This window comes from Euprymna scolopes, chromosome 1 (assembly GCF_053919585.1).
Source record: "Euprymna scolopes isolate OS-2025 chromosome 1, ASM5391958v1, whole genome shotgun sequence".
Taxonomy (NCBI): Eukaryota; Metazoa; Mollusca; class Cephalopoda; order Sepiida; family Sepiolidae; genus Euprymna; species Euprymna scolopes.
The window spans coordinates 100610326-100622636 of record NC_136482.1 but is presented as its reverse complement, the minus strand read 5'-3'; the positions used below and the strand labels follow the sequence as shown (position 1 = coordinate 100622636).

General features: G+C 32.9%; 1 protein-coding gene across 5 annotated transcripts in view; it reads left to right on the top strand.

Moving 5' to 3' along the window:
* Positions 1-12311, top strand: part of LOC145259833 (RNA-binding protein 39-like) — a 138856-nt gene that overhangs the window by 54809 nt on the left and 71736 nt on the right. For all 5 annotated transcript variants that reach the window (XM_080117701.1, XM_080117871.1, XM_080117999.1 and 2 more), the window contains exon 2: positions 11068-11132. In XM_080117701.1, coding sequence (XP_079973827.1) covers positions 11079-11132 — 54 coding nt within the window. In that variant the 5' untranslated portion in view covers positions 11068-11078. The remainder of the gene's footprint in view (positions 1-11067; positions 11133-12311) is intronic.

Below are 12311 nucleotides of genomic sequence, written 5' to 3'. Positions count from 1 at the left end.
ATATAGACATTTAAGAATTTTTGATAATGTGGTAGACTAGTGTCCACTCGATAGTAATCTGCTGAAAAAAGAATGAACAAAAATATGAAAATAAAAAAATATATATGGGGGGGGGGTTATGTGCGCTGATTAATTTATCGTTACAAGTTTGAAAATAAATTGAGACATCATGTAAAAAAGTAAATATTCTAATTAAATAAGCACTTCTTTTTTATGACAACAAATAGGATTACCTAAATTAATGAATATTTTTTTTATAATCTTCAAAAATCGGAAATCAAGGTATAATAATGTTTTAATTTCTCTATAAAGTTTAAAGTAAAATTGACTTTGTAACATTTTGGGCTTCCGTTGTACTTATATGCGCAACGCCTTTTTGTTTGTTTTGATTGTGTGAAGCCAGAATCTCTCGTTTTGGGTGGCTAATTGAGCTATTGTTTGTACAAACAAGTTTTTTTTTTTTTTTTGTTTTTTTTTTATTTAATTCAATATCTGAAAACTTTACTAATTATCTTTGAAATAGTTCTAAAAAACTAACGTTTATCTTTCAGGAGATTTTTATAATGAATTTATTTAACTTAAAAATTTAGCTGGACTTCTTAGTTTCTGAATGTTGCCATGAAAACATTTTCATTATAACTTTTTTATGTTTAAAAATATTTTTTCCTTAAAAATGGAAATTAACTTTAGGCTTTAATCTTTCAACTACAAAAGGTATTCAGAGATCTACAAAAAAAAAATAATGATAAACCAGCTTTCAAAACTGTCCCTGCCTATCATTTTTCCGCCATGAATGCATGCACCTATATATATATATATATATATATATATATATATATATATATTGTTCCAGGTTAATATAAATCAAGAGTAAAACATCCAATGAATTTAACGAGGTTTATACAAGAGTGCTCAATACCAAGATAGAGCAGGATGTACTTTTTATTTACTTTTATATGAACATTTAGGTATTGCTACACCATTCATCAGTATATTTCAATCAACGAACTAACTAAAGACATCGTCGACCGATGTTGCTTTCAGAAAAGTCGAGTAATTATTTCTGTTTGAAAATAAAATTTAATTATTACAGTATTCTTTGGTCATTAAATTATTAATTGAATCTATAACCTACTTTAAATGTAATATTTTAATCTCTTTCTAAAAGTATTATTCTTTCTTCATTTTTTAATTCCAGAAATGTGTTACAAAAAGTTAATGTTCATGTTTTATTAAAAATTAGCGGGGGTACCCAGCATTGTCCGGGTATTTGGATGTGTAAAAGAAAAAGAAAAAAAAAAGTTAGTCAGGCAGGCTCAAACCCGTGACACGAAGGCAGAAAAGAAAGTGAAAAAAAAGTGACATCTTACAAAGCCATAGGAAGTGAAAAGCGTTGAAATTTAGCAATGTCAATCAAAAAGTTGACTTGTTAAGTGAATGAGTTCATGCAGGTGCAGAAATGAACGTTGGTTGAAGGCCAGTTTAGCTTTCCGCAGTTTCATTTCTTTGTTTCCCCATGATGTTGTGGAAAACAAGCTCCTCACAAAAAGGAAGTGTCCAAATGAATAGCAATTGTCTGATAAAAGGGGTTTCCCCCCATACTGATCAACGCTAATTGCTTTCTGTACATCCCTGCAGAAAAGCCGGGCAGCTGCCTTCACTTTCGATTAGTTTCGTTTTTATAAAAAAAGCATGCGAGAGGATAGAATAGCGTGAATTTTATAAAAAAGTTGATCAAAATAAATCTAGAGACGACATCTCTTTGCAAATTGTAGATATTATAATATAGGGAATATATAAAAAGTTCTTAAACATAGTGACCTCCCACCTCCCTGAGCCCCTGCAAAAAAAGCCTTTGCTGGACATAGGAAAACATGCGTGCCACTTTTGCCATATATATATATATATATATATATACTAGCGGGGGGTACCCGGTGATGCCCGGGTGTTTGGAGGTGTGTGTGGTTTTAAATAGAAAAGAACCGGGGGGGGGGGTCGAACCCGAAGCCTTGAGGCGAAGTTTGAAAATAAAATCGGCCAGCCAGAATGAGTTAGTGAAAGATGTTTGAATTTATTTAAGAACCAAATTGACAGGTGCGCGGCCGGAAGTCGTCGAGCGTTACAACGACGACGTAGGTTTGTTTGTTATAAGCGAAGTAAAAAAAGAAAACAACGTTAACACTTAAGCGGGAAAAAAAACTAACGTAAGGCAAACGAACGATGAAAACAGAAAAACGAACACGTGAAAAATGGCTTAAATAAGCCTGTTTCGATATTAAAATTAAAAAAAAAAAATAAATAAATAAAAAACATCTCACCACGATTCAAACCCAAAACGTTTAGATAATGAACCAAGGCCTTAACCAACTGAGCTAACGCGACGTACATGAAATTTGTTCGGTTTTTCAACTGTTTAAAGTAAATCAGGTCACAACGTCATCTGACACATGCGTAGAATCGGTCATTGTCATGAGAGGACCGTTTTTGTTCCCCCCCCCCTCGCCTGGTCGAAAATTATCGATTTCGGGGTGAAAAAGTTAACGTTTTTGGCCAGTTTTTCGATATTTTTCGAGCAAAGGATGGAGCTTCGATGTGATACCGAGTTTGTGGATTTTCGTCACGTCTGTCGAAAGTTTTTAGCAGACATCCAAACATACATTTTAGCTTTTTTATTTTTATATATATATATATATATATATAGCGGGGGGGTACCTGGCATTGCCTGAGTGTTTGGAGGTGTGTGTTGAGCACAAAAAAAAGTGTTAGTAGACAGGCAGGCTCAAACCCATGATGTGAAGGCGGAAAAGAAAGTGAAGTCATAGGAAGTCAAAAGCATTCAAATTTAGCAATGTCAATCAAAAAGTTAACTTGCTAAGTGAATGAGTTCACACAGGTGTAGAAATGAACGTTGGCTGAAAGCCAGTTTAGCTTTCCGCTGTTTCATTTATTTGTTTCTCCATGATGTTGGCAAAACCAAGCTCCCTCAAAAAGGGGAACTCTCAAATGAATAGCAATTGTCTGATATGAAGGGTTTTCCCCACATTGATCAAAGCTAATTGTTTTCAAGACATCCCAGCACAAAAGGCCACTGACGCCTTTACATTGAAGTCTATCAAAATAAATGTATTATAGCTATTATAATCTAGGGAGTATATATAAAAAAAAAATGCCTTTGCTGGACATACAAAAACGTGTGTGGCCGTTTTGTCTTTTATATATAAACTAGCCTGGGTGCCTGGCTTTTTCCGGGTGTTTGGAGGTGTGTGTTGAGCAAAATAAATAAAATGGTAGTAGGCAAGCAGGCTCGAACCCATATCGCAAAAGAAGAAAAGAATGTGGAAAATAAAGTGACGGGTTTGCTGTTGTGTCTATCGTTTCGAGTGTTTGTTTGTCCTTTTCATATAAATAAAGCAAAACTAATCGAACACAACCACCAAATCCCAGCTTTCACCCGGGTAGTATCTGTTCTGTGATTGGTCCTTGGTCAATGTAGGTGGAAACCCTTCATACTTAGACAATTACTACTTGTGTCTAATTTGCTTTCCTCGGAGGTTTAAAAGCAACACCAAAATGCACAGTTGCCAGTTTTTTTTTTTTGTTTTTTTTTCTAGTTATATCGTCTAAAATATGGGGAGGGTGAAATTGTATGGTTTTGGAGATCCTTATCCAATGTGAGTGTATATATTGAGAGAATGAGCAATTATAAATCTCTCTCCCAATTTAAAAAAATTTATATAGTGAATTTATTCATCAACCATTACACCCAGTGATGTGATCTTGTGATTGATTGTGGGCCTTTCCGGAGAACTTGCCCAATCCACCTCTATCGCCACTTTCTGATGATTAGGCCCATATCTTGATGGCATCTCCTTAGTAAGTCTTCATTGGAGATCTTCTCTGGCCAGAATATCCTCAGTGTTCGTTAAAAGCAGGTGGTGTGGAATGTTTGAAGCTTGATGAAATCTGTTTCCGTCGTTCTCCAGCATTCCGATCCATATAGGAGTGTTGATACTATGCAGTTCTGATAGTTTGAGCTCGGTGTTGTACAGGGTGACCCCCAAAAAAACAAAAGCTAAATGGAGGCCATCTAGAACATATGCTGTAGAACAGAGAAAAAAAGGCCAAAGACTCTAGTGTTTTGATTTAATGTTTTGAATATAATAAACTAGTTATGACCAAAGTTTCATTTAATTCGGACAAAATACTAAGAAACAGAGCCTAATTAGAGTTGGGCCCGTTTTTTTTGGGGGGGGGTACCCTGTATTGTGCAGATCTCCAGATGTTGCTCATTCCTCTAAACATGCTCCTTGCCTTGCTCAGCCTGCTTTGTATGTCCTCCCTTGGGGCTGATGATGCTGCCCAAGTAGATGGAGCTACTGTCTGGTGCAAGTCCTTTCTATTCACCTGAACTGGAGTTGGTCTATTCACGTTCAATGTCATTGTCTCTGTTTTGGTACTAATGTTGAGTCCAACCTGCTACCCAAATGTCCCCAACCTGCTGATTTTCTCTTGTATATGTTGGTGTGTATGGGACCGCAGTGCCAGGTCGTCGGCAAAATCTAGATCTTTGAGAGTGTAGAATAGTGAATTTATTACTTTACATAAATTTTTGAGCTCAAAAACAAAGACTGATATCACTTGCATTCTGTTGAAAATATATTTTGGATGACATTTTTTTTAATGTGTGTAAAATGGTTAAATTATTTATTTATTTTTTCCCTTCTATAAGAAGAAAAAAATTTCTTGAATCTCTCTCTCAACACTTTTACCTAAATTAGGATGTAAAAATTACAGAATGAATAAATCCTCTGTTACCTGGTGTGGCATTTACCCAAACAGGTCAAGTCAGTTTCCCGAAAAAGATGAATTTTCTAGGGAATAGTAAATTTAGAAATGGTCCCCAATTGCATGTATATCTCAGATGTTGCCATTTTTCCAAGTAGTCACTCGTTTTGTATTGACAAGTCTAACAATAATTTGTGTATCAACCATGATTGCAGAATCTGAGTTAAAGGTTTTGGAAGGAGTTGGGTACATTCAAATAGTTTGAGTTTTAATCTTTGAAAAATCAGCAGAAAGTTTTGAAATTGTTGGCATTTAACACCTTTTGACTTTAACTCTGGTGTTGACGTGATTATCCTGTGAGATGGTCAAATATTATAGGTTAGGAATTTGATTATTTTGAAAAAAGAAGTCTTTTTTAAATTTATGGTTTTATTTAAATTTTTCTTACTATTTTGACAAATGATAAATTGTTTTACACGTCTACTCATCGCTACAAGAGTATTGTTTTTCTATCCTCATGGAATATATTATTTAAAAATTATGTTGCCCACAAAAGATTTTTTTGTTTCAAACTCCTATATAATTAGTAATACACACGGACGAAAAAACGCTTTGGATAATCACAGATTTCAAGGTAGTTCTACTAAAATAGCCATATTTTTTAAACCAAAGAACTTCAAGTCTTCAAATTACTACTGTTTTGTTCGGAAATGAATATACTTTCAAATGAATTAATAAATATGAATGTACATTATATATTTTAAGGGTTTTAAGCAAATAAAGTGATAAAAATGTGAACGTCATAAAATGACGTTTTCGGTAAGGTTTTGTAATGACCCCCCCTGTTTTCTAAAGGTCCGTACCGTGATTGTATGAAGAATTTCGTCATGAAATTTGGGAACCAATTAGAAGAGGTATTAATCTTAATACTGTCAAGTGTCCGAAATATTTTTGACCATTTCTTTTTTTGTCGTGTTAAAAATAAGACTTTAATATGACGAGTATTGAACATTTTGAAAAAAAAATTATTCGGACACCCAGTAGTAAGTAAATCAATCTTTTTACTATCTTTATCAATTAAAAGTATTATTTTATGTTGAGTAGGACCGCGGTAATTGATAATTTAAAAGGACCTACCCGAAAAAAAAATTGTTTCTATTTCTCGAATTTGGTCAAATGAAGTTAGTATTTTAAAGAAGCAGCAGCAGCAGCTCCAGCCTGTAGAATCAGCCATAGCACAGCACAGTGTAAACAACACGCGTTCTTTAATTTTTATTCAAGAACGAATTAAGAAAAATATGAATATAAATGTTCTTATACGTTTAATGAGAGCTATTTTGTTATCAGAATAACATTAGTTTAGAACTATTCGGTTTTCAGAATGTATAATAACAATCCCAACCAATTCGGCATTATGAATCTGTTGCAATTTCTTACATTGCTCGTCAAATTTAAAAACATGGTTAAAAAAACAAAAACTACAATTAGGAAGCTTGCATGCACTTTTATTCTTTAAATTAGTCTTGAACAACGAATTAAAACAATGTTTTACTGCGAACAGCCACAAATGTTTTTTTTTTTTAAATCAAAATAAGTATCAAAATCTTGTTCATACATAGATTCGAAAAAGTTGTCAAAAACAAATATATAACATCAAAGGCAAGATAAGTTACTTTTCTACCTAACTAGATATATTTTTTGTGTTTTTATTCAATGTAACATGTTTATTCAGCTCGAAATACATAGTGTTTACCGATGTATTGGAAAATTAAAAATAGCGCCCGGCCCGACTCTCTTTGACACGGTAAGTTTGAGAAAAGGAGTTAAAAATAAAAAAAAAACTATACAAAATACTGTTAAAAACTCACCGAATATATGTCAGCCTATGTCACGGTAACATATTGAGCGAGTTTCTAGCAGTATTTTGTCTACTTTTTTTATTTTTAACTCTTTTCCCCAAACTCACCGTTTCAAGAGAGTCGGGCGGCGGGCGCCATTTTAAATTTTCCAAAACATTAGTAAACACTGTTTTCAAGCTGAATAAACATGTTACATTAAATAAAAACACTAAAAAATTATCCAGTTAGGTAGAAAAGTAACTTGCTTTTGATAACATTTATTTGTTATATATTTGTTTTTTTTGACAACTTTTTCGAATCTATGTGTATAGTAATACAAACCCTCAAAATCTATATCAATATTCTTGAAATTTTAAAAGCAGTTAGAAAACACATCAAACTACAATTAGGAAGCTTTCTATTTTGTTATTTTTTTTTCTACTTATTAAGCGAAAGATATTTTACAACCTGCTCCAGCGTAGTATAAACGGCCTATGGAATTAACACCTTCAATCTTGAAAATAGAAATCAACAAATTTTTGAACGCTCTCTTTGAAAAAAAGCTCTCTTAACTTTACCTCTAATACAAATTATGTGTGGCAAGTCTCCTCCTAAAACACTCTTTAACCCTAACAATAACACTAAGTTCGAGTGGCAAGCGCCCCCCCCCAACAAAATACCTCTGTAAGCCACATACAAGCATCTAAAACAAACAAACAAAAAATAGACCCTTCCTTAAAGAAAAATACACATAAAAATAAATTGGTTAACTGTCCTAAAATGCTAGAATGGCCAGGAAATGATGAATTATTTTACATTAAATTTTTGTGAAACTAACCGCTCCCCCTCTAATATTGTTTTTGTTAGCTTTGTCTCTGTCAAGTTTTCAGTATGTTCGCACATAATTTTCCTTAGCCCTACAATTAATTCAAAGACCGAATGGCAACCCTCCTCATATTCTCATTGCATAGAAACCCTCTTAAAACTACACATAATCATCTTAAAAAAAAAAAAAGCATGCATATTTTCCCATAGAAAAAAAAATTAACTGCCCTAAAATGCTAGAATGACCTGTAATAGGAACTTATTTTACATTCAATTCTAAAATAATTTGTTTATCTTTCATTAAAGTATTTCATGGCATTTTATACATAATTTCCTAAAAAGGTAGAATCACATTTTGGAGGGGTGGTCAGAAGGAGTTGAGTGGGGTTAAACAGAAGGTGTTAATCTACAATAATACCAAAGAAATATTGCAATATATTCATTTTTAAATGGTCTTATGTTTAGATTTAAGTTTTTTGTACATAAAGCACATTACAATTCAACTTTGAGTTCTCCAACTTCTTTTCTGTTTATGGATACATGGCATTTTTAAGGAATTGCTGCATATTTTTTTTTTTTTTTTTTTTTTTTACAAAGGCATCACCACATTATCAAGGCCCAGAGGCCACTCAAGGATAAGGGTTAAAGAGTGTACAGTAGAAGTTGGTCAATATAGTAATCATTAGTAATGAAAATTTGGTAAATTTAATAACTTATATGGAACGGCTCATCAAGAACTTATTTACTTTAGACTTGAACAAAACCATATTGTAGTCAGCCGGAAAGCAGGAAAACGGAAGATAATTCCACAGGCGTGCAGTTCTAAGAAAGAAGCTTTGATCATGGAATCTACGTTTAGGTTTAGGGACAGATAAAGAGTGGGGGAAATTATTGATAGTGTTTACAGCTAGACGAGTGTTTCTTGTGAAAGTTTGGCGAGGGGGGACCATAGATTGAAGCTCAGTTGAACACTTTCCATGAAAATAACGATACATCAGAGACAAACTCGCAACATCTCTTCTGTGAGATAGAGGTTGCAAGGAGGAGAAAAGGACATCTCCTACGAGGCTACGAAGTCTATTTTGAACTCTATCTAGGCAGGCCAAGTCCTTTCTAGCAGCTCCTGCCCAGATGTGGCAACAGTATTCCATCCTTGGACGTACCTGGCTCTTATATAGATAGAGAATAGCATCAGCAGTGAGATATCTACTGGATCGATAGAAAGATCCCACCATTTTTCCAGTGGCCTTGGCAACAGATTTGATATACGTGTTCCATTTAAGATCAGGAGTAATGGTCAAGCCCAGAAGCTTGTCAAAACTTGAGGCCTCCTGAAGACGAGAGCCATTCATTTCAATTGATGACAAATGTGGATTAGAATGTTGATGATGTAAAGAGAGAAGCTTGGTTTTAGATGCATTAAAAGTAACCAGCCACTCCTTTCCCCATTGTACTACGTGCTCAAGATCAGAGGAGAGAGAATTGGAGAGAACTTGGTCGTTTACTGTCTTAGATGTGGTACCATAAATGGTAGTGTCGTCACCATAAATGCCTACAAATGATGTAAGGATATGATTTGGAAGATCATTAATGTAGATCAGGAAAAGAGTTGGGCCCAGGATGGATCCCTGAGGGACACCGGCATTAATACTGTGAGCTTCTGATTTTTGCCCCTCAACTACTACTCTTATGAACCTATCAGAAAGAAATGATTTAATAATTGAGAAGACTTTTCCAGCTATACCATAGCTAGCGATCTTATGAAGTAAACCTTTATGCCATACCCTATCAAAGGCTTTAGATATGTCAAGAGCAATTGCCCTAGAAAGATTGCCACCGTCGAGAGATTTGCTAATCCTATGCACATTTACTGCAGATTATTTGCTAATCCTATGCACATTTACTGCAGATTATTTGGAAACCATAAACTGGGAGATTTTCAGTTGCATATTCTGATTCCTTGTACAAAAATACACTTATATGGTAAATTTCATTTCTTAGTCTTGTGTTTTAACAAAGATATGACATTTTTACTGAAAAAGTAGTGTAAAAAATGTGACGAAACGCATATGGTCTTAAAGAGGGAAAAATATCCAAACGTGTGTGGTACAAAAATAGCCATAACTTCCTTAATTTTAATCAGATTTCAAAAATTTAAAAAGATTCTTTCTTAGCTCATCAAGCTCTTTCTATGCATACCAATATTGAAATATTCAATGCTATTTCAATTTTTTCATGTGTATTGCTAATATAATATTAATTAAAGCAAGGTTTGAAACCAGGAAAATGACATTAATCTGTCTTATATGTTTCTATTTGACTGACACATCTAACTTTTCCTACATATAATTTTTCTTATTTTCTCTTATAAATCTTTAAATACCAGGTTGACAAGAAAGCTCTTGTGGTTTTTAATTTGTAAATTTAGATGAACATATCTCTGCTCAAACAAAAATTTATTGATTGAAATAAGCACCATCAGAATCAGCACACTTTTGGCAATGCAAAGCAATTGCATTTATGCCAGTAACGTAAAAATTTTGTGTTCTGGTGATGAATTCGCTGAAGGCATTCTTGATATCCCTTAGGTTTTTGAAGCATTTCTCATGCAGAAAGTTGAGATGTTTGAAAAGGTGAGAGGTCTGAAGAGTATGGCGGATGGAGCAGTTTCGTAGCCCAATTTGTTCAACTCCTGCAGGGTGGGTTTAGCAATGTGCAATCAAGCATTGCTATGGAGGAGAATTGGGCCTTGTCTTTGCTGGTTCTTGTTATCGAAGTTTCTGATACAATTTATTAATTTATTCACAGTACTTCACCGCTGTAATCGTTTCACCTGTATTCAAAAAACTGTAATGGATAAGACTGGTTGCAGACCACCAAACAGTTAGCATGACCTTCTTTTGGTGCAACTCTGACTTCGGAAGTGTCGTGGAGTTTTGTTGGCATCTAACCACTGAGCTGAGCATCGCCAGTTGTTGTCAAGAACCCACTTTTCATCGCAAGTCACAACCCGGTTGAGAATTCATGAGGCACCCATTTATCAAGTTTTTTTTTTTTGTCTTTCCAATCTCTGTCAAGTGGTTGGAAATTATCATATGTTACGTCTAATTAAGAAGCAAGTTCTAAAACAGTTGTGTGTGGATTGGTTTTGACTAAAGTTCTTGATTGTTGTCAACATCTGAAGGCCGACCACTACACTATTCACCTTCAAGACTCGTCACTACCACAAAATTTCTTAAACCACAATTGTGCTGTGCGTTCAGTAGTTATTCCTGGACTAAATGCCTCGTTGATATCGCAAGCTGTTTCAGCAGCATTTCGGCCTAGCTTGAATTGAAATAAGAAAATTGTGCAAATTTGCTTTTTTGTTCCATTTTGTATTCAACATTCTGAAAAGAGGACATAATTGTTTTAAAACGATTGTAATTTAAATGACAAGATAGAGCAAAAAAACACTATCATTTTAAAGAAATAATGTATGAAGTAAAGGTATTATAACAAAATATTATTTGAAAATACATCATTTGAAATCAAAATTAACAATTCCACAAGCACCTTCTTGCTAACCTTTAAATTTAAGATGATGAAATTCTATCTTTTTCTTTCTTTTTTTTTTTAGCTTGGACCATCATGGCTGATGATTTTGATGTAGAAGCTATGTTGGAAGCACCCTACCGCAAAGAGGTAAGTTTGGTGTTTGCTAGAATTTATGCACATGTTCTCTTGTGCATTATATCATGTTTAGAACTAACTAATTTATGAAATGTAAAATTTTGTATTTCCATATTCTCAATTATTGCTTAATACTTACTGGTTTCATTATTTTAATGCATATCAGAAGTTTTATATAAACATTAAAATAATTTTCTAATTAACAAGATTTTAATATATAAAATTAATTTTAATGATAATGGAATATTCTTGAAGTGCTAAGATAAATCTTCAGCTACACATTTTCCAGATGTGTATTTTAATTTGTTTTAACATGCTATTTCTGCTAATGTTTTGCTTTTCATTTTTCTTGTGTGTTCAAAATCGCTTTGTATTTTGAGGCAAATCTTTGATATTTTGGTTTCTTTAAATTATTTGGTTCTTTTAAATATATAAACATTTAATCATTCAGTTTGAGAAAAACAAATTGAGGACAATAGAGTTGAGGAAGACTGAAGAGCTTATTAAACAAGATAGTGTTAAAATTTACTGAGATGAAATCGCTAACTAAAAAAAAAATCAAATTTAATTTAGATAGTATTTTAGTCAGTGATTTGGTTTTTATAAAATTTAACAAATATGGGAATTTCATAGATAAAACATTTTATGCACATTTTTATTATCTGATTTACAGCAGTTGGGTAAATGTGTATTTACCTTGATTTTTGATTGCATCTAAATTAAAATATAATTTTTATGAATGATGTAAGTTGTAAATTTATTATTCTGGGGAAAATGCCTCTTTTTTTTTTTTTTTTTTTTTTTTTTTTTTTTTTTTTTTAATTTCAAAATTCGCTATATAATCAAATTTCTCTTGTATAGGAGTTTGGTTAATTATGTCTTAAATATATATTAAGTTCAAACTTTAATAGTCATAAATATTCAAACTATTTATTTAAAATTTACATAAAGTTTTCAAATTTTTAACTTGTGTTTTAGAAAAGATAAGCCATTATTTAGAGCAACTGTTTGATTTTTGAAAAAAAGAAGAAAAAAAAAGAAACGCAAAACTTTAGTTAACACTTCAGTTTCTGTGTTTGATGAGCATAATAGATTCAGATATTTTAGGGCCATTAGTTGTGACTAAGGAATATAAAAATATTATATCGTTTTAATATCAATCCTTTTCCCAAAATACTTCAATAAACTAAA